Source organism: Rhinoraja longicauda, chromosome 6 (genome assembly GCF_053455715.1).
Source record: "Rhinoraja longicauda isolate Sanriku21f chromosome 6, sRhiLon1.1, whole genome shotgun sequence".
Classification (NCBI taxonomy): domain Eukaryota; kingdom Metazoa; phylum Chordata; class Chondrichthyes; order Rajiformes; family Arhynchobatidae; genus Rhinoraja; species Rhinoraja longicauda.
In genome coordinates, this window is record NC_135958.1 from 40642072 (window position 1) to 40665697 (window position 23626).

Genomic DNA, 23626 nt, shown 5'->3' on the forward strand with positions numbered 1-23626 from the left:
CAGCGAATACAAGCCCAATCGTTCCATTCTTTCATCACATGACAGTCCCGCCATCCTGGGAATTAACCTACGCTGCACTCCCGCAATAGCAAGAATGTCCCAGCCTCAGCCACCTCGTCTGGCAGCTTGTTCCATGCTCCCACCACCCTCTGTGTGTAACAAGCACTTGGTGTAAAGCAGCACCTGCACTTCCTTCCTGCACTGGGCCTCGGCTCCAACCAATCACAGACCGTCACCGGGCAGATGAGAGGAACCGACCAATCAGAGGCTCACATTGTTCAAAAAAGGCAGGGCTTCCGCCGTGGCGGTGGTTGGCTGACGGGGACGTCAATCAGCGGCGGGGCCAATGGGCGCGGGCGGCGGCGGGAGGGCGGGACCAGTGCGCCGTTAAAGGCGGGGGCTGTCAGCGGGCGGGCGGCCAGTGGAGGAGGAGCAGCGGCGCCAGTGGACACAGTGCGGCCAGTGGAGCAGCAGGGCCGCCGCCAGTGGAGCCCCGGACACCGCCTTCCCATCACATAACAACCAACGCTAGAGAACGGGACTTGCGGCGCCGCCTCAGAGTCGCTGCCATCAAACAAAGACACAGAGGGAGTGTCGGTGAAGATGCCGTCGGAGAAAAGCTTCAAGCAGAGGAGGACCTTCGGTAGGTCGGGGCTGGGGGCGGGGGGGGGGGGGGCTGGAGGCGGGGGCGGGCTGGGGGCGGGGGCTGGGGGGGCCCGGGCTGGCTGCGGCCTAGCCCGAGACCGGCGACAGGCCCGGGGCGGGCGGGGTGAGAGGAGCCGCCCGCCTCCAGGGGGTGGGCAGGGGTAGAGGAGGCGGGGAGAGACGGCAGGGCCCCTGCCTGGCCTGGCCTGGCCTCTGGCTAATCTGACCCAGCCAGCTAACCCCTCTGGCTAATTAATCTGCCTTGGTTGCGGGCCTTACCGTGTCTATCCGTGCGGCTTTTGTTGTTGCGGTTGAGTTAACGGCTATTTGTATCCGCAGAGGGGGAGGGGAGGAGTGAGGGGGAGGGCGGAGGGAAAGAGGCAGGGGGGGGAGGAGGAGGGAGGGGAGGGGGGGAGGGGAGGAGGAGGAGGAGGGAGAGAGGCGGGGGGGAGGGAGAGAGGCGGGGGGGGAGGGGAGGAGGCAGGGAGGGGGGAGGGGAGGGGAGGGGGAGATGGAGACGGAGACAGAGACACCAAACCCCGGAGTTTGCACGTATTAGGGATGCAGGGCTCTCTTGGTGCAAAGCATCCCCCCCCCCCCCGCCCGGACCTCTCTACATGCCTGGTCTGGGTCCATACGAGGCCTGGGTCCAGACGTGGGGTCAAAGACGGCAGCAGGCCCTGTAAGCTTGAGCAAAACAGTGCTGGAATAACTCGGCAGGTCGGGCAGCCTCTGGGGAGGGCAATCGGCAGAGGACGTTTTGAGGTCGGGACCTTTCTTCAGGCAAATGAAGTAGGTCGGAGAGAACTGGTGCAAAGAGGTGATGGGTAAAACGGTGGGGTAAGAGCTGCCAAGTGATAAATGGATCGAGATAAAGAGGGGTTGATTAGCAGATGATTCGGTGGGGAAGAGAAGGGTAGAATTGGTAAACATAATGTCACCGAAGGTAAGGAGTATTAGTAAAAAAAAATGGTTATGTGATAATCATAAAAATTGATTTTGAGGGATATCCTGGAATAGATGAGGCATTTTAGGGATGAATTTAAAGAATTTAGACTTTTTGCAACTGAAGTCATGGATATTAATAATGGATGGTGGAACTAATTTGAAAGAATTAATGTTTTGCTTTAGTTTTGACGTTTGTGTAATCAAGGGGTGGTATAATTTGGATGGCATAAATGGGACCAGCCCCGAATTGGAGGAACAGCACCTCATATTTCTCCTGGGCAGCTTGCAGCCCAGCAGTATGAACATCGACTTCTCCAACTTTAGATAGTTCTTCTGTCTGTCTCTTCCCCTCCCCTTCCCAGATCTCCCACTGTCTTCCTGCGTCCACTTTTATCCTTCCTTTATCCCGCCCCCCCCTGACATCAGTCTGAAGAAGGGTCTCGACCCGAAACGTCACCCATTCCTTCTCTCCTGAGATGCTGCCTGACCTGCTGAGTTACTCCAGCATTTTGTGAATAAATACCCCCGAGTTAGATTGTGGTTATTTGATTCCGGCTACACTCCAATCTACAGGATTAAAGTGTGTAAGAAGGAACTGCAGATGTTGGTTTAAACCGAAGAATAGACACAAAAGGTTGGAGTAACTCAGCGGGTCAGGCAGCATCTCTGGAGGGAAGGAATGGGTGATGTTTTGGGTTGAAATCCTCCAGTCTGAAGAAGGGTCTCGACCTGAAACGTTACCCAATTCCTCTCTCCAAAGATGCTGCCTGTCCCACTGAGTTACTCCAGCTTTTGGGGTCTATCTACAGGACTAAAGGTTGTGGAAGTGAAGTAGGTTGTCTTGGTGTTTTAAAAAGGCAAAGTGTTACAGATGCTGCAGTTAAAATAAACAACAGAAAATATTGGGACTACCAAAGAGGACCAAGACAGTGACCTTCCACATTGGCCAAAACATCAATCCAAAGCTCTCACCGTTTATCCACAGATTCTGCCTTGCCTGCTAGGCAATTTCTTCTTTTATTTCTCGGTCATGAAATCTGAAGGTTGCTTCATGGTCATATATAATTGCAAAGTTATGAACACATCTTGTTCTGTTGCAGTAACCAAGGCGAGTTGTTAGGGATTGTTTCTGTGAAGTGCAGATGAGAATTGGTCTTCCCAATATTTGGATCAGATTTCAAATAAACAATCTTGGCAATTTCTAAGAGTGGAATGGTTGAGCGATACAGTGACATTGAGCTATGTGTTATCAGTGTATATGAGGAAGCTGATATTGTGTATCCTCCTAAACTGGTGTCCTTCAGCATGCAGCTCTCCCCATGGTATTCACTTACACTCTGTTCAAACCCCATATAATTTTGAACAACAAATTGCAATATAATGGAAGTTAGAATCAATAACCCATGTCTGCCTTCTCCCCATATCCCTTGATTCCACCAGCCCCTAGAGCTCGATCTAACTCCATCCAGTAATTTGGCTTCCACTGCCCTCTGTGGCAGAGAATTCCACAAATTCACAACTCTGGGGGTGAAAAAGTTTTTTCTCACCTCAGTTTTAAATGGCCTCCTCTTTATTCTAAGACTGTGGCCCCTGGTTCTGGACTCGCCCAACATTGGGAACATTTTTCCAGCATCTAGCTTGTCCAGTCCTTTTATAATTTTATATGTTTCTATAAGATCCCCTCTCATCCTTCTAAACTCCAGTGAATACAAGCCTAGTCTTTTCAATCTTTCCTCATATGTCGGTCCCGCCATCCCAGTGATCAATCTCGTGAACCTACGCTGCACTGCCTCAATTACAAGGATGCCCTTCCTCAAATTAGGAGACCAAAATTGTACACAATACTCCAGATATGGCCTTACCAGGGCCCTATACAACTGCAGAAGAACCTCTTTACTCCTTACTGAAATCCTCTTGTGAAGACCAACATTTTATTAGCTTTCTTCACTGCCTGCTGTATCTGCACGCCAACTTTCAGTGACTGGTGTACAAGGACACCCAGGTCTCTCTGCACCTCCCCCTTACCCAACCTAACTCCATTGAGATAATAATCTGCCTCCTTGTTTCTGCCGCCAAAGTGGATAACCTCACATTTATCTATATTATACTGCATCTGCCACGCATGTTCCCATTCACTCAACCTGTCCAGGTCACCCTGCAACCTCCTAACATCCTCTTCACAGTTTACACTGCCACCCAGCTTTGTGTCATCCGCAAACTTGTTAGTGTTGCTTCTAATTCCCTCTTCCAAATCATTAATATATATGGTAAACAGTTGCGGCCCCAACACCGAGCCTTTGGCATTTTGCTAGCTTGAAAAAGATAATCTCCATTTGCAATTTTTTAATTGGGTATATTACAAGCTTGAAAGATAATCGTCTTTCCTTAATGTGACAACTAAAGCTGCTAAATTTGTAAATAGAATTTTAAGATAAGCCAGCTGATAATCAATTTGAGTTTATTTCAAATTTACAGAAGTACTCAGTTTTGCTCATTTGTCATCTATGCAAATACCACACTGCAAATTTGTAAATAATTCTACCACAACTAGAAAGTAGTGCTGAACTATTATCTACCGCATTGGTGACCCTCGGACTATGCTTAATCACACTTTACTGGCATTACATTGCACTAAACGTTATTCCCTTATGTATCTGTACACTGTAGATGACTCGATTGCAATCATGTATTGTCTTTCCGCTGACTGGTTAGCATGCAAAAGCTTTTCACTGTACCTCGGTACACGTGATTAAAAACAAACTGAAAGCTATTCCAAAATGTTCATTCCAGTCAATCTTGTCTGGTCTATCTAGTTTCTTGTATATGTTTTAAGTTATACTTGTGGCTTTTATTTAGCTTTTGGGCTTGGTTGTAGTTAAAGAAAGGTGTGATGTAAATTACCACTACCTGAGGAACTGTGTTTTGAAAGTAGTTGGTATATTAAATTCTTGTAGACCTGTGAAAGTACACCTCGCATTCTATGAGGCTTCAAAAGTAAAATTTAGCAGCTGGAATACATTACAACAATGAATGGAGATCAAGTTCTTTTTATTGATTGCATCAAACTTTGACAGTTTTCTACATGTTAGTTCTGATATTTTGATATTAATCCGTTGGATACATTTTCAGCTGCCATTATGATCTACAACCTGTTTTTTAGTATGTATGAATTTATTTCAATATACGTTATGCTACAAATAGAAATCCACAGAGTGCAAGTTTAGCAAACCCTGGTCGATGAAAGATGTTGAGGCTCTGGTAAGAAAAATAGACCCGTAAGTCAGATTTTGGAATCATTTGCTGGGAAACTTGCAGAGGTTGACATGGAAGAGTGCTTGCAGATAAGCGGACAGCTGACAAGTGGAGTTTTTCAAAAGTGAGGAAAAAAGAGGCCATCGGGATCAGTGAACTTCTGAGTATAAGTAGTGTAAGAAAAGGGTCTCGACCCGAAACGTCACCCATTCCTTCTCTCCTGAGATGCTGCCTGACCTGCTGAATTACTCCACCATTTTGTGAATAAATACCTCTGAGTATAAGTAGTGTAGTGCCATCACACTTAATGAGGGCAGTCAGAAAGGCAAGAGAGGACATGAAATGAGCTCGTGGGCAAGACAAAGGAAAATTTGAAGAGATTCCATGGTTATATTAAAAGGGGGGCTAGCAAAAGAAAGGTCCCTTTAAAGATCAGCATGGTGTCTTGGTGTGCAGAGCCACAGGAGATGGGGGAGATTAATGTTTCTCATCTGCTTTTACTGAAGAGAAGATCATGGAAACTAGAGAATTAAGGTGCAAATTGTGATGTCTTGGATCAAATACGAATGACCAAAGAGGAGGAATTGGCATTTTAAAAATGCATTAAGATGAATAAATCCCCCGGGACTGACCAAATGAACTAGCCAATTAGATTCAAAATTAGTTTGGAGAAAAAAGTCAAATGGTAATTGTGGAGGGTTGGTTTTCTGATTGGAGGCCTGTGACCAGTAGAATGCTTCAGGAGTTGGTGCTGGGGGTTCACTGTTGTTTGTTATCTACTGCGAGGGAGGGTGTCTACATTGGTTGGGGGAAAGTGGGCTAAGGAATGGTAAATATAATTTAACTGACGTGTGTGTAGTGTTGCAGTTTGGTATGTCAAACAAGAGCGGGTTGCAGAATAGAGATCTGGTGCAATGTTTACGGAAACTGGTAAATCGGTGGACAGTGATGAAAACAGCATTTGATGGGCTTGCTTTCATTGGGGTGTACATCGAGTAGAACAGTTGGAACATCATAATGCAACTGTACAATTTGCGGTGAAACACACCTGTGTGCAATCTGGTTGTCTAGCTGTGGAAAGGATATTACCTTGACCTACAGGCTTGAATTATAGGGAGATGTTGCATAGACTAACTTTCTTCTTTGGAACATAGGAGGCTGAGGGGTGACATTATTGTGGTGTGCAAGATCATGGGGGACATGAATAAAGTGAAGACGAGTGTCCCTTTTTTCCACCCCATGGTAGAGGATTCTAAAATGAGAGGGCATAGGCTTGAGGTGAGAGGGGATATATTTGAGGACCTCCAGGGCAACATTTTCACAGTACTGTGTGTCTCTGGAGTTGGCTGCCAGAGGAACCTACAATTGCAACTTTTAATAGCCATTTGGACAGATCGAAGGGAAGTGTTTAGAGCCTATGGGGCCAAATGCAGGACTAACCCAGTAGACCAACTTAGTCAGCATGGACAAGATAAGCTGAAGGACCTGTTCCCATACTATATTATTCTGTAACTTAAAATAGGAAGTCTAGTGCCATTGGACATGAGGAGGTTGAAGGAACTAGTTTCCTGATTTTTATTTATTAGGAAATTGGGGAAAAGAAATCTGACAAGTTTAAATTCCAAGTGCTTTTTTTCCCATGTTATTGGGGATGACTTTTTTAATGGTGGCTAGATCACATGACAAACTTCATCTAAATTCTGCCGCTCTGCTCTCACTCCCACCGTCTCGAGAGATGGAGATGTTTAACCTACTTCACCAGCTTCCACATTAAAGAGAGGAGGGAAAAAATTGGACTCGTTGCAGGTGTGGGTGAGTGAGGCCTGGGGCTGTGGGAGAGTCAGAGCAAGGGCCTGCTGGTGCCGGCGCATCCCAGCCAGAGTACAACGCAGGGCACGGAAGGAGAAAGTCTGAAGAAGGGTCTCGACCTGAATCATCACCCATTCCCTCTCTCCTAGGTGCCTGACCTGCTGAGTTACTCCAGCATTTTGTGATACCTTCCACATTAAAGAGGATTGCTGCCAGTTCCATGAACTGTTGCCCATGTTCCTCATCTTCAGCATTTTGAAGCTATCTCCCTCTTACTTCCTGGTCAATTCCCATTAATCATTCCCTGTCGTACCACACTTTCCCTTGCAACCACTGGAAATGCAACATCTGTCCTTTTATACCCTCGCCATGCCCAAAGGGCGGTCACGGTGGCGCAGCGGTAGAGTTGCTGCCTTACAGCGAATGCAGCGCCGGAGACTGGGGTTCGATCCTGACTACGGGTGCCGTCTACGGAATTTGTACATTCTCCCCGTGACCTGTGTGGGTTTTCTCCAAGATCTTCGGTTTCCTCCCACACTCCAAAGACGTACAGGTATGTAGGTTAATTGGCTGGGCGAATGTAAAAATTGTCCCTAGGGTGTAGGATAGTGTTAATGTGCGGGGATCGCTGGGCGGCATGGACCCGGTGGGCCGAAGGGCCTTTTTCCGCGCTGTATCTCTAAATCTAATAAATCTAAATCAGGACATTCTTTCCAGGTGAAGTTGTGATTCATGTGCTCTCCTTCCAATCCAGTGCGCAACATTGTGTTTGTCACGGGGGAAACAAAATAATGCAATTTTGGTGATCACTGCCGCAATCCACAGGAACAACTCTGAGCTTCTGGTTGTCTGCCACTTCAAAATTGCTATCCCACTCTGATGCTGACCTTTGTTATCTGAGGCCACCTGCACTTTAATAGTGTTCTGAGCAGGTTTAAGTTAACTTGTCAGGGGAACGGAACCTCAAAGGGAATTCCTGAAGAGAAACAGAAAGAACTCTGATAGAAAAGTAAGTGAAACAAATATGCAGCAGAAGTGAAGGAAGGCTGCAAGTAGGTTCTGGAAATTATAGACAAAGGTCCAAGTGGCAAAAATGTAGGTGCTGTATCCTGGTACTTTTTCAAGATAAAGAAGTACATTGGCTCGAAGGGCCGAATGGCCTCCTCCTGCACCTATTGTCTATTCTTATCAAGTAGACCTCTTGGAAATGTGGCTGCAAGATGAATAAAGCTCGAAGCTGTAGAAACGAATAAATGCAGATGCTGATTACAAAAAAGACCCTGTGCTGGAATAACTTGGCGGGTCAGACAGTATCTCTGGCCAACAGGGAGAGGTAATGTTTTGGGTTCTGACCCTTCTTCAGACTGATTGTGGTGGGGTGGGTGGGGACTAAAGCTGGAAGAGAGTAGGGGCAGGACAAGGTATGTGGGTGAATACATCACTTCATCGGTGGGTGAATACAGGTGAGGGTTGAATACAGGTGATTGCCAGATGGTTGGACATCAGCAAGAATATTTAATATTTGGAAGGACAGGCATAAAGGAAAGATGAGAAAAAAAGAACTGCAGATGCTGGCTTAAAAAAAAAGAAAGGCCATTGGTATAGAGTCAATAGACAATAGGTAATAGGTGCAGGAGTAGGCCATTCAGCCCTTCGAGCCAGCACCGCCATTCAATGCGATCATGGCTGATCACTCTCAATCAGTACCCCGTTCCTGCCTTCTCCCCATACCCCCTCACTCCGCTATCCTTAAGAGCTCTATCCAGCTCTCTCTTGAAAGCATCCAACGAACTGGCCTCCACTGCCTTCTGAGGCAGAGAATTCCACACCTTCACCACTCTCTGACTGAAAAAGTTCTTCCTCATCTCCGTTCTAAATGGCCTACCCCTTATTCTTAAACTGTGGCCCCTTGTTCTGGACTCCCCCAACATTGGGAACATGTTTCCTGCCTCTAATGTGTCCAATCCCCTAATTATCTTATATGTTTCAATAAGATCCCTCCTCATCCTTCTAAATTCCAGTGTATACAAGCCTAATTGCTCCAGCCTTTCAACATACGACAGTCCCGCCATTCCGGGAATTAACCTAGTGAACCTACGCTGCACGCCCTCAATAGCAAGAATATCCTTCCTCAAATTTGGAGACCAAAACTGCACACAGTACTCCAGGTGCGGTCTCACCAGGGCCCGGTACAACTGTAGAAGGACCTCTTTGCTCCTATACTCAACTCCTCTTGTTATGAAGGCCAACATTCCATTGGCTTTCTTCACTGCCTGCTGTACCTGCATGCTTCCTTTCAGTGACTGATGCACTAGGACACCCAGATCTCGTTGAACATCCCCTCTTCCTAACTTGACACCATTCCGATAATAATCTGCCTTTCTATTCTTACTTCCAAAGTGAATAACCTCACACTTATCTACATTAAACTGCATCTGCCATGTATCCGCCCACTCACACAACCTGTCCAAGTAACCCTGCAGCCTTATTGCATCTTCCTCACAATTCACACTACCCCCCAGCTTAGTATCATTTGCAAATTTGCTAATGGTACTTTTAATCCCTTCATCTAAGTCATTAATGTATATCGTAAATAGCTGGGGTCCCAGCACCGAAACTTGCGGTACCCCACTGGTCACTGCCTGCCATTCCGAAAGGGACCCATTTATCCCCACTCTTTGCTTTCTGTCTGTCAACCAATTTTCTATCCATGTCAGTACCCTACCCCCAATACCATGTGCTCTAATTTTGCTCACTAATCTCCTATGTGGGACCTTGTCGAAGGCTTTCTGAAAGTCGAGGTACACCACATCCACTGACTCTCCCCTGTCAATTTTCCTAGTTACATCCTCAAAAAATTCCAGTAGATTTGTCAAGCATGATTTCCCCTTCGTAAATCCATGCTGACTCGGAATGATCCTGTTACTGCTATCCAAATGCTCAGCAATTTCGTCTTTTATAATTGACTCCAGCATCTTCCCCACCACTGATGTCAGACTAACTGGTCTATAATTACCGGTTTTCTCTCTCCCTCCTTTCTTAAAAAGTGGGATAACATTTGCTATCCTCCAATCCACAGGAACTGATCCTGAATCTATAGAACATTGAAAAATGATCTCCAATGCTTCCACTATTTCTAGAGCCACCTCCTTAAATACCCTGGGATGCAGACCATCAGGCCCTGGGGATTTATCAGCCTTCAGTCCCATCAGTCTACCCAAAACCATTTCCTGCCTAATGTGGATTTCCTTCAGTTCCTCCATCACCCTAGGTTCTCCGGCCCCTAGAACATTTGGGAGATTGTGTGTATCTTCCTCAGTGAAGACAGATCCAAAGTAACGGTTTAACTCGTCTGCCATTTCTTTGTTCCCCATAATAAATTCCCCTGCTTCTGTCTACAAGGGACCCATATCTGCCTTGACTATTTTTTTCCACTTCACGTACCTAAAAAAACATTTGCTATCCCCCTTTATATTATTGGCTAGTTTACCCTCGTACCTCATCTTTTCTCCCCGTATTGCCTTTTTAGTTAACTTTTGTTGCTCTTTAAAAGAGTCCCAATCCTCTGTCTTCCCACTCTTCTTTGCTATGTTATACTTCCTCTCCTTAATTTTTATGCTGTCCTTGACTTCCCTTGTCAGCCACAGGTGTCTCTTACTCCCCTTAGAGTCTTTCCGCCTCTTTGGGATAAATTGATCCTGCAACCTCTGCATTATTCCCAGGAATACCTGCCATTGCTGTTCTACCGTCTTCCCTGCTAGGGCCTCCTTCCAGACAATTTTGGCCAGCTCCTGCCTCATGCCTCTGTAATCCCCTTTGCTATACTGTAATACTGACACTTCCGATTTTCCCTTCTGCCTTTCCATTTGCAGAGTAAAACTTATCATGTTGTGATCACTGCCTCCTAATGGCTCTTTTACCTCTAGTCCCCTTATCAGATCAGGATCATTACACAACACTAAATCCAGAATTGCCTTCTCCCTGGTAGGCTCCAGTACAAGCTGTTCTAAGAATCCATCTCGAAGGCACTCTACAAACTCTCTTTCCTGGGGTCCATTTCCAACCTGATTTTCCCAGTCTACCTGCATGTTGAAATCTCCCATAACCACCGTAGCATTACATTTGTGACACGCCAATTTTATCTCCTGATTCAACTTGCACCCTATGTCGAGGCTACTGTTTGGGGGCCTATAGATAACTCCCATTAGGGTCTTTTTACCCTTACAATTCCTCATTTCTATCCATACTGATTCAACATCTCCTGATTCTATGTCACCCCTTGCAAGGGAATGAATATCATTCCTTACCAGCAGAGCAACCCCACCCCCTCTGCCCACCTGTCTGTCTTTTCTATACGTTGTGTACCCCTGAATATTCAGTTCCCAGCCCTGGTCCTCTTGTAGCCATGTCTCAGTGATCCCTACAACATCATACTTGCCCATGACTAACTGAGCCTCAAGCTCATCCACTTTATTTTTTATACTACGCGCATTTAAGTACAACACTTTAACTTCTGTATTTACCTCCCCTCTCACATCGGTCACAAATGGCCCTGCCCTTAATCTCTTTTCCCCTCTAGAACTTCTGTTCCCATTCTTCCGAGAGTCTTCTGCAATATCTCCTGTATTCCCTTTAACCTCAACTTCATATTCACAATTTGTTAACCCCTCCACCCTCTGACTAAAGAAATTTCTCCTCATCTTCCTAAGAGAATGTTGAAAAAGGCCTGAATGAATGAGAATCAACTGGTATGAAACATCAAAATAGACAATAAAAACTTATGGTTATTGTTTTTCTGTTTAATAAGACAGAAAATGAGAGCAAATTTAGGTATCTTACTGATGGAGGCAGAATTTATGATGATAAGGAAATAGTAGAAGAATTGGACACAAAATAGGTTTGACTGCATGGAAGCAGACACAAGAAACCTGCAGAAAATGTCTAGTGGGAATTAATGATTTGCTTCCCGAAGTTTTGAAAATAGATATTTGGTTATATAAAATTATATGAATTTGAGAATTATTCCTGTAATTTGGGGGTGGGTGTAACAAATGTGACTCCACTATTTTAAAGAGAGAGAGAAAATTGGAACTGTTAGGTCATCAGTCTGTAGGAGCGACCCAACCCAAAACATCATCTTACCTATGTTCTTCAGAGAAGCAGCCTAACCCGCTAAATTGGACCAGCACACTTTTTGTAATCAATATTTGCAGTTCCATGTTTCTAGATTAACATCAGTAGTAGTCAAAATGCAAAATTCTAAAATAGATTATATAATACTATCACCTTGATTGAGCAGAGTTGGTGTGGATTTATGCTGCTGTAAGTAAGAATTTCATTTTTCTATTGTTGACACATGATAATTAAACGCCGACTATGTTGGTCTTTAGCATGAAAGGAGTACAAGAGGAAAATAGAATTAATGCAATTATTCAGTGGGCCTTAAAGGGAGCTTGCCTGGAGTCACGTTACCTGTAAAGTAGATACTTGGCAAAGAGGATACAGCAAAGACTGTAGGGAGAATGTTTCCCTTGATTGAAACGTCACCACAAAATGCGCAGAATGAAGGCCATGGAATTGCTTCAGTTATAGGCTGATGCATCTTTGGAATTCTCTAACCCTGCAAAGGGCTGCAAAGCCTCAGTTATTGAGTTCATTCAAAATGCAGATAGATTTCTGGACATTAAAATATTCAAATCATGCAGGAAGAACAATGATCTATTGGTTCTTGTGTCTCCAATGCAGCAAGAAGATCAGCCATGATCATGACACATGGCAGACCAGACTAGGCTGCTTGCAGTGTACACAGTTACAATATGCTGACCCTGGTCAGTGCCATGCAGATGGCTGAATCGTTCTGGAGCTTTTCCGGGAAAACCTTGTGGATTTAAGTGGCAGTGAGGGGTGGGGTCTGGGCTACGTTGCAAGGTTTAGTTGGAGAGTTTGCTTTGAGCCAGATGTATTGGGGGAGGATGATGACAAAATGAGAAACAACTTTGAAGAGGCCAAGTGATGGTGAGGTAAATGTGGGCAATAATGGACCCATTTTGGGGAAGTGCACATGGCTGGCAGCTGGGATGGGGGTGGGGGAGAACAATGGAACAGAGAAATGTGGCCGAGGGAGAGGATTAGGATGGTGCTGGCGGGGGGGGGCAGAGGAAGAAGGTTTTGTCAAGGCCGTGTTTGTGTGTGTGTATTTAGTGTTAGTGCATTTTTGTGTTTTTGGGCCCTGTACATGTTCTCAACGTGTGTTCTCAGTCTCTGCAGCAGAGTTTGGCCCCGAATTGTCTTGCAGTGAAATCATCTTATATATCGGAGTGACAACAAGGCATTCGCAGTACTGGGTACGGCAGAAAAGAACTAAGAAGTCTTGTTTGAAATGAAATAAGTGGAAATAGCTTTTAAATATTTTAATAGTAAATTAGGAAAACCTTTTTCTTGAAAGCTAAAAAGTTTAAATAGTGAATAGGCCAAAACACTTTAGATGGTAGAACAGGAAAGCTCTGCCATGGATCCGCAATCAAGTTTTAACATGCAAACCGGAGAGGAAGAAGAAACAAAAGGCAATGTGCTACAGGATAAATACTGGGAGAATTAGTGTCAGCAGTGGGCAGCACAGAGCTTCTGCCTCACAGTGTCAGAAACCCTGGATTTGATCCTAATCTTGGGTGCTGTCAGTGTGGAGTTTGCACGTTCTCCCTGTGACCACATGGGCTTCCTCCAGTGCTCTTGTTTCCTCCCACATCCCCCAAAAAGTGCAGGTTTTCAGGTTAGTGGCCTCCAAATTGCCTTGAATGTGTGTAGTCAGTGGGAAGTGGTATAACAGAAGTAGTGTGAATGGGTGAATGTTGTTTGGCATGGACTCTGTGGGCCGAAGGGCCTGTCTCCATGCTGTATCTTTTGATCTATTCAATAGAATGTTAGATAGTGATAATGTTGATGAAACATGTTGGCAATGCATTGATGTATGCATTGAGAAGTGATCTTTCCAGATGTTGCATTTCCAGCAAAAGCGTTTAAAGCAGATTTTTATTTCTGTATTCACATTATATAGGTTGGATTAAAAAAACTTTGCAATAAGTAAGTGCTCATTCAACTTCCCAGCTTGGTAGCTATGTTTGCTGTGATACGTTTCCTGGGCTTTCCATCCATTCTACTTTTAATGCATTCTCCCAGAATTGTATTTTCCACAATTTTGCTTACCTGGAACCCCCTTACAGTCGAACAGAAAGGTGATCCTTTTATTCAATCAAGTTTGAGACAAGATGTTATTGTATGTGGACTCCACTGACTTTTAACCATTGTCTAATCTGACTTAAGATAAAAAGTCGTTGCTTTTCTTGTTTATCGGGATGCTGAAGGACCAAACTGACATCCAGAATTCAGCCCGGGTTCCTTTACTGCCAAGACCATCCCGCACTTAATAGCTTAAATTTAAAATTTGCTGGCCTTAAATACTCCCCTGATCAATATTTCAGTCTTACTCCAATCCCTCATCTCAGGAGAATGTCTCCAGCTTGCATTTAAATCTGGCCTCTGGTGTATTCCGCTGTAAGGAAGGATCCTTTTTGTTGCCTCTTTTTTTTCATGTCACAATCAAGTGACCTTTAAAATGCTTTGCCCAGCTGCTTCAGGTTTCTCCTTTGGCTACATATCTGCTATCCTTGCATCTGTGAATCACATAATGGTTTTGTAAAGCAAAGTGCTTTGCTAATGAAGGTTTTCCCTTTTTAATTGTGTGCTTGTAACATTTAAAAACAATTCTAAAATAGTTTAATGGTACTCCATGTCATGACAGACTTGAATATCACTCTTTCCCCCCCCCCCCCAGATTTTGTGCTTGGCTTGCTTGCTTGCTTTATATAACTTATTCAGATACCCAGTGTGACCTACTTTAGATGGGTTCAATAAGTGTGAATAGAATTTAATTTAGCTGTTTTGCAAATGATAATTTTAATTGTATTTTTACAAGGCTCCGTGTAATTGTGGTACATGTAACAATAATTTGGGTTAAACATGGTGTCTATTATCTTTAAAAAAAGGTACGTGTAATATGAAACTTTAAAACGGTGCTTTTATCACTGGCGGCTGGCTCGTAGTAGATTCTGGCCATCTTCAATTGGCTCTTTTGGTGTTTTTGTTGCACTTTCCTTTTATCCAGCAGTTGCATTCACTGTGGTTTCTGTTCTCCACAATCTCAATTGCACAACCTAAACTAATCTAGTAACTCAGCAGGTCAGCCAGCATCTCTGGACAACATAGGTGACGTTTCAGATTGTGGCCCTTCTTCAGACTGATTGCAGGGGAGGTGGGAAAGAAAGCCTGAAGAGAGGTGGGCAGGACAGAGCATGGCCGGTAATAGTTGAATGAGGGGGGGGGGGCAGATTGTGGAACAAAGGCCAGAGCTGAAAAGACGGATGCAAGCCCAAAAGGATAGAAAGTTTTGAATAGTGAAGCATAGAAAAGCTACGAATTGTGAAGCGGTGGAAGGAGTGCAGGTGGAGGGGTGTAAGGTCAGCCAGGGTTTGAGGGAGGGGAAGGGGGCTGTTTGTGGGTCAGTTACCCCAAATTGGAAAATGCAACGTTCATACTGTTGGGTTGCAAGCTGCCCAGTATGGGGTGTTGTTCCTCCAGTCTGCATGTAGCCTCGCGTGTGGCGATGGGAGAGACCAGGACAGAAGGGTGCGTAAGGGAAGGCAGACCAAGCGCGTGTATGGGAAAGCAGAGGCCGAATCTACACTTGGTCTCGCCAATAAACAGGAGGCCACATTGGGAACGCCAGGTGCAGTGCTGAGATTAGATGCCCGTGCATCTCTGTCTCACCTGGGAAGACTGCTAGGGTCTTTGGATGGAGGGGAGAGAGGAGGTATAAGGACAGTTTGGCAAGTGGATGCAGGAGAAAGGTGTCGTTTGGATGGGAAGGGATGAGTGAATTAAGGTGTTATGGAGGGAGCCATCGCTGTGGAAGGCAGAAAGGGGTGGAAATTGGAAGATGTGACTAGTGGGGGGATCATGTTGGAGGATGATGTGAGGGGTCCATCCATGACAACTGGTGGGAACACTGGCTACACACTCTTTGATTTAATCTGTTGGTTTTGGAGGAAGAAAATATCAAAGATACAGGTTCTGAGTTGATATTAAATAATTTTAACATTCTGTTATTAAATATGGTTCTATGTAAATGTATTGTAGATGGGAATTGTTATGCCTCAATTGAAAATGATGGTGCGTCTTTTTTTGTGTCTACTGTATGTTTCATCTGTTTCAGATTTCATGTCTGCTTGGGGGGGGGGGGGTGAGAGGGGTGGAGAACGTGGGGGGAATGTGATAATTTTTAATATAATCCCTAATTTGAGATTTACCCAGTCTTATGTTCTAACATAATTCTGTTTTGCAGAGCAGAGAGTGGAAGATGTGCACCTTATTCGAGAGCAGCATCCCAACAAAATTCCAGTGAGTACCCATTGGGGGAGATGAAATTATAATGATTTTTATTCCAAAATAATACAGCAGGCGAGAAGTGGAAGGGGATGATCATAAACTTTGTGGCAGTGTGTTTATATGGAAATAATAGACAGGTTAAAAAAGTCTCCTTGCATGCAGGTTGGGATCTACTGGGCCAGTGTGTGGAATTTGGAATATCTTGTGTTGTGTTGTCCAGAGAAGGATGAGGAGAATTGGGACTTGGGCCAGATCTGACAACTTGCATTCTCCTGTCATTGGTTTGGCCTTCTCCAACAGTCTTTCTGGTCCTTGTAATTGAATCAATCATGTTTGCCTTCTATGGGATGCCCGGAATTGCACTTCACCGGTGCAGCTGTGTCCCTCCCAACATCCTTGCTGGTGTAGTCACTTTGTGGAACAGGCTGCAATTCTTTTGGTAACAATTGAAAAACTTAATTAAATGTAATACTCTTTTTTTAAAAATTAAGAAACCATATTTTCCTCATCAATTTTGTTTTAGAAGAGCTCGTCTTTGCTTTTAGTGAATATATCGGTGGCCCTCTTGAAATGAATGTCTGGCATAAAGCTGTGGGGCCAGATGCATAGGAAATTCAGCCTCACAAAACTGTTGGATTTGGTGTGCAGTGCAGAAATAGAATGGGAGATTGGATTTGCTGACATCTGCCTGAAGGCTGACTCCAAGCTGGTGGTTCACTGTAGAGCTGTCGGTAAATATTCTCAATCCTCATAGAAATATAGCACTTGTATTACAAGTTGTGTGGCATGATTACATCAAACCTACTAGGAATCCTTTCAGCCAGAATCGACAATCCACTCCACTAATCAGAGTGCTGATGATGGCCGCCTACTCGCCAAAACTTCAAACTACAATCGCAGCATACAGCTAGATTGGTGCCTGCATGGCACGAGCTTACTCCTCCATAGTTCTTCCATTCAGCAGTGGAACATGAGAAGGCAGAAGGGACATAATTTTAATACTTTGATCAAATCAAGCTAGATCTGATTGTGATGCTATCTTCATGTGAGACTGGAGATAGTTTACATGCTTACGCTCATAAATGGAGGTTGAATTGGTAACTGCTGTAGTCGTTTAAAGTGGCCATTCCCTATCTGCAGGGAAAATATGGATGGGGAAATAAATGGTGACCTTAGCAACCACACCCACATCCAACAGAAGGATAAAAAGATAGGCACAAAAAGCTGGGGTAACTCAGCGGGACAGGCAATATCTCTGGAGAGAAGGAATGAGTGACGAATCGGGTCGAGACCCTTCTTCAGACCTGAAACATCACCCATTCCTTCTCTCCAAAGATGCTGTCTGCCCCGCTGAGTTACTCCAGCTTTTTGTGTCTATCTTTGGTTTAAACCATTATCTGTAGTTCCTTCCTACACAAGAATAAAAAGAAAAGCCGGAGACAGCTGTCACTGAGTCATGACTCATATCTACGAGACTGTATTGTAGTTCATTTATTTTTTAATTTTAGGTCATAATTGAAAGGTACAAGGGAGAAAAACAACTGCCGTTGTTGGATAAGACCAAATTTCTTGTCCCTGACCATGTGAACATGAGCGAACTGATCAAAATTATACGGTAAGCTTTTTGTATAAATGCATAATGTGAAATGGTTTGCTAACTTTTGTGTTTGAACATTGTGCACAAAGCCATCCATTTTTTAATCAACAAAAATGTGAATCGTGGATAAAATTAATGGGGTATGTGCTAATCTTTCTGGCTGGGGAATGGTGCTTGAATTTGGAACAGATGGTAAATTTGTAACTTCTGGTTTAAGGAAGTCATTTGCTATTGCTGCATTCTGCAGGGAATTATTTTTGCACACCTAAGTAGCAAAGTTATCAACTGCTGTCATTTGGAGCTGATCTGTTATTTTATGGTATACAATTTACTCAAGAAATTTTGAATATTTAATCTGCTTTGATTGCTTCTAGTATTTTATTTATGAACAAAAATAGTGTGGGAAAGAAACTGCAGATGCTGGTTTAAATCGAAGGTAAACACAAAATACTGGAGTAACTCAGCGGGTCAGGCAGCATCTCGGGAGAGAAGGAATGGGTGACGTTTCGGGTTGAGACCCTTCTTCGGACTGGTATCAGGGGAGGGGAAGGGGACATCAGTCTGAAGAAGGGTCTCAGCCCGAAACGTCACCCATTCCTTTTCTCCTGAGATGCTGCCTGACCCGCTGAGTTACTCCAGCATTTTGTGTCTCCCTTCAATACAAATAGTGTCACTAATCCTGAGTGACATTTTCATTACCAGGGGCTGATGCTTTCATTGCATTTTGTGCATTCAGGTCTCTTTTCAATGTATTTAAAATATTACATATTGGCATAAATGTAATCAGTGACAAAAATCACTGGGGAATCAATCAGACATGCTAAATCCAATCATCCAATTTTTTTCAAGTTGAGCAGATAGCTTTGGTAAGCTTTTAGCTGCTTTTCCAGTTGGAATCACCTTGCTTATCAAAGAATTTGTTTGCACAATTGTTTGGGATAAGGTGAGAAATATGTTTCCATTTGATAAATCTACCTAACTGATTATATCTATATTCTTATTCTGGATTACCAAATCTATTGCATGGGTTTATTGACTACAATCTGCTACCAAGTAATGCATTAATGCATTGCCTTTTAATGTAGAAAGAAATTCCAGACTACTTTAAGAACATTCTAACAGTAATGAGCTAACTAACTTCAGAATTAAAGGATGTTCTTTTAGGAAGGAGATGAAGAGGAATTTATTTAGTTAGAGGGTGGTGAATCTGTAGAATTCTTTGTCACAGAAAGCTGGAGGCCAGGTCAGTGGACATTTTTAAGGCAGAGATAGATGATTCTTGATTAGTACAGGTGCAGAGGTTATGGGGAGAAGGCAGGAGAATGGGGTTAGGAGGGAGAGATAGATCAGCCATGATTGAATGGCGGAGTAGACTTGATGGACCAAATGGCCTAATTCTACTCCAATCACTTATGACCCAAGGAAATATTATATGGCATGATTAGAATAAAGAACAGAATGTCCAGATCCTGGAAACTCCATAACGGCAGCAAAAATATGGTGTTGAAGTGATCGATATTGGGAGAATTTGGATAGCTCTGGAGGGTTAAATGGCAATAATAAATTAAACGTAGAAAGGGGCAAGCTAAGAGAGATTTGAAAAAATATTGATAATCTTGTCCCAGAATTTTCCATCCTTGTCTAATTGTTAACCTCAAAGTTGCTGAGACCTGTGAAGAGAAGCTTAATCTAACTGTCACAATAAAGCCTTTGGGGATGGGGTCTTCCATGCTATTAATGACACCATATGGTTATTTGGGTACTGTGGGGAAAGGCAGAACTTTGCACAAATCTTCTTAACTGGAATTTACTGGTGGTCTCTCGTGTACTGAAATGACTTCATTACAAAGTGGCCTGTTCCAAATAACATTGGGGGAAATTAAGTTCCCTTATGTGTTTGTTAGGGAATTTACTACCTAAATACTATGAGAATTTGACATTTTGATTTCTGACTTTTTAAGGAGACGTCTGCAGTTGAATTCAAACCAGGCTTTTTTCCTTTTGGTGAATGGGCACAGCATGGTTAGTGTTTCGACACCCATTTCTGAGGTTTACGAGCGTGAGAAGGATGAAGATGGTTTCCTCTACATGGTCTATGCTTCCCAGGAAACCTTTGGAATGGACGCTGCACAGTAATCATAGTCTGGTTTGAGGTGCCTCCCTCAATGTTCCTGTAGTGCCCTGCTATAAAACATTGCTAAACCTGTGGCAGCTTGCCCAGCTCAATCAGGAATGAGAAGAGGTATCACATAAAATTAATTGGAATTGAAAGCTGATGGTGTAACTGCAGTCTTTTGCTTGTTAGCTTCTCAGAATTGAGTACCATATTCTCACAAAAGCTGTCTGCAGCAGTTTTAAGCCAAAATCAAATCGTGTTCAGAAGTCAACAGGTATCTTTTATGGCTGGCAGACACTTAAGTAATTTAAGTAACCTTTTTAAAGCAAAATGACTAAGCAGATAATTTTGCTTTATGAAATTATCAGGAATTGTCTATCTAATACTCTAAACTCAAAAGATGAATTATTTAAGAGCATTTAAACAGCTTGCTCACAAAACGGCTGCTTTTCTAACTAATCACCTACATTCAATTTCAAGTATTTGGCAAGAGGTTTTAAATAGCAGTGGAAATACTTCAACGAGCAGTGTGCCTTCTGCTAAATAGGTGAGTCACGTGCCATTCTTTTTGAATGGGCTAATAATTAGGACAGCCAAGAATTAATACTTGCATCAGAATCTAACATTAGAAAAGGAGAATTTCTTAATTTTACAAAGTCCTTCACAACTTTCTTAAAAGAGAATTTCATGCAGTGTGTAACCATTTCTCAGACACAGTCTTCAATGTAACCAATGCATAGAAATTAAAAATGAAAAATAGCCTTGTTTGTGAATAGCTGTTTATCAAATTTAAAACTTTCACAATCGTACTAATCTCCAACTATCTCTGCTCGTGCTAAGATTTACTGACTGAATAGTTACTCCTCTATAAATCTGCATTCTAATTATATCCAGAATGTGTCTGTTATGAAATTATGATAAACTATTGGAATAAAAACTGAAATAACTTCTGAAAGTGCATAATATATAGTCTTGAAATCAGCATACAAATCATAACCTTCGATTCCATCCTGTGTAATGTCTTTATAAGTCATTAAAACTTTTTGTTTATAGTACTGAAATTAATTTAACCCTATATTTTGATGTCTGCATGCACTTGTTATTTGATTTTTAACAGGAAATGAACTGGTGATTGCTTTCTCTGCTGTATACCAACATTCTCATCTGTCATAAATTTGGCATCTGTCCATTTTAGGAGTGTTTGGTAATCAGAGTATATGGTGTAACCAGGCATTCTGATTGTGAAATTGCATTCTAGTCAACTGGTGTTTTCACCTTTTTATGTGCATCTAAATATTTGTTTCCTAAAAGTAAGTAATATAAATTAGTATCTTTACAGTGTATTTAAAGAACATTATTCAGAATTTCTCAAGACTGATAATCCTGAAAATATAAGAATATGACATTTAAAATGTGCATTCCTTCATTTGTTAATGTGTAAATACTGAAGGGAGCCTTTCTTGATTCATTTCTCTTCCTGCCTATGTTAAATACCTGGAGTAGTAATTACCAGCTTTATATATCCTCAAATTGCCTTGCTGTAAGGACTTGCGGGCACTGACCCATTATAAAGGTTAATAACATTAATGTTTCTGGGCCCCATTGCCTAGAATTGCTGTCTTTTAGTTGTAAATTTTAACTCTTAGTACTGTCGACATTTGAGGGGCATCGGCTGCATTCTGGGATTCTTGATGTGATGCTGCAGGTTACTCGGACTTTTCTAAAGTGGTTAAATGTGCGGTGTTATTTTTAGAATAAGTGGCACTGTTACTAAATTAACATTCCAAAATCTCTACTAAAGAATGAGGCATTTAATGAGAATGATTATTGCCATATTTCGCCATTGTCCAACATACTCCATTGTTGTCAGTATCACTTTGTCTCCACTGTGGACTTCATTCTGATTTTATTATGTTCAGTTTCTGAAAACAGAATGTGACAAAAATCCAAAAATGTTCAAACGGTGCCTTGGTTTTAGTTTTTACTTGTTTTATTTTTTGCATAAATTTGAAGTACTTCAATGACACTTGACCTAATGTATATTTTAAATAGTACATAAACAGATTTATGTAATTTGTAAATTAGAACTTTTTTTTAAATTGTATTACTTTGGATCTGCTGTTGAGAAACCTGAATTGACAACTTGTAAATATACTGTGTGTGATATACTGACGAGCTGTGTGCCTGAGTGGAAAGATGCATTTGCCCTTTTCAAAATAAAGTACAATACAAGATTGTGGTTCTTGCTTTCTTCAGCAATGGTCTTGGAAGTAAATACAGTAAAACCTACTGCTTAAAAAAACAAAACAAAGTGCTGGAGTAACTCAGTGGGTCAGGCAGCATCCAGGACATGGAACGAGCGTGCGGGTGAGCCAATGGACGATTTGGGCCGAAGGGCCTGTTTCTGTGCGGCATCTCTAAGTTTAAAAACTCTGCTAAACTATTACTCTTTAGTATTTATTGCAGTGTTTTTATTACATTCAAACTAGACTTAATTGTAAGTTTTTCCTTAGACATTTAATATTACACAGTAAATATCTGGTACATGGTTTGAAGCAGAGAGAGAACACTTCCCCTTCAAGTGACTGCATGCAGTTTACTACAATGAACTGCATGGAGAAATTTATACTTTTTGTCTCCAATAATTTAAAATACTTTTCATATTTTAACCATCTTCCAAGTTTCAATTTTTTTAACCTAGCTTCACAGTTTAGAATTTGTTTGATCTACAAGCATTTAAGATCAGTGATTTGATTATAGTCAGACATCATGGAAATGGGTTATTCGGCCCAACTTGCCCATGCTGATCAAGATGTCCCATCTCAGCTAGTCCCATTTCCTGTGTTTGGTCGATATCCCTCTAAACCTTTTCTTATCCAGGTACCTTAAATGCTGTTACAGCTATCTCCTCTGGCAGCCTGTTTCAAATACGCGCCACCTTCTGAAAGAAAAAGTTACCCCTTTGGTTCATATTGAATCCTTCCCCTCTCACCTTAAACCCATGTTTTTTAAATTCTCTCTATCCCGGGTAAAAGACGGCATTCACCCCATCAATTCCACTCATTATTTTATACACCTCTCTAAGATAACCCCTCAGCTTCCTGCACTCTCAAGAATAAAGTCCCAAGCTTACATTTGACAATTATTCTGGTTGTAAAAGCAATGCAAGTTAATTACCTCTGTCACAGGGAAACTTGGCCTGGTTTCCTGATGAAATTATATATGCATCTCTTTTGTGGCACTTTATGATGAATCTATTTTAGGGTATTCCCTCATTAGTCTTGTTACAAATGAGCACGTTCAGCCATTGGCAGTGCGGCAGCTCTTAAAAGGACAAGTAAATAGCAGAAGTCAGCCAAAAGCCCCCTCAATCCTGCACTGCCATTCAACACGAGCTGATCCACCCGTGCCATTTCCCCAGAGCCCTCATTGCACTAATCTTACAAAACATACCCATTCTTCTATCTCCATTGAGCATATACAATCCTCCAGGATAAAGAATCACAGATTTACCCTCCCCACCCTTTGAGAAGAGATTCCTACCCACCTCTGTTTTAAATACCTGCTCCGTTGCGATTAAGTTTTCTTATTTGAGTTTCTCCCACTAGTGGAAACATCTCAGCACCTGCCCTATTCGAATCTTCTATACATCACTATTGTACAACACAGAAATGGCGTCTTGGTCCAAATCGTCCATGTCAACTAAGATGCCCATCTAAACTAATCCCATTTACCCATATTTGACCTAAATCTGGTCTGCACCTGGAGTATTGTGTGCAATTTTGGTCTCCGAATTAACCTAGTGACTTTCTTTTGGA

At 42.7% G+C, this 23626-nt stretch overlaps 1 protein-coding gene across 1 annotated transcript; it reads left to right on the plus strand.

Moving 5' to 3' along the window:
* Positions 1-403: 403 nt before the first annotated feature.
* LOC144594410 (microtubule-associated protein 1 light chain 3 beta) lies at positions 404-22056 on the plus strand. Its single transcript, XM_078400862.1, has 4 exons — positions 404-643; positions 16052-16107; positions 17604-17710; positions 19654-22056. Exons 1-4 carry the CDS (start codon positions 604-606, stop codon positions 19826-19828), a joined length of 378 nt encoding a protein of 125 aa, XP_078256988.1. The 5' UTR covers positions 404-603; the 3' UTR covers positions 19829-22056.
* Positions 22057-23626: the final 1570 nt, after the last annotated feature.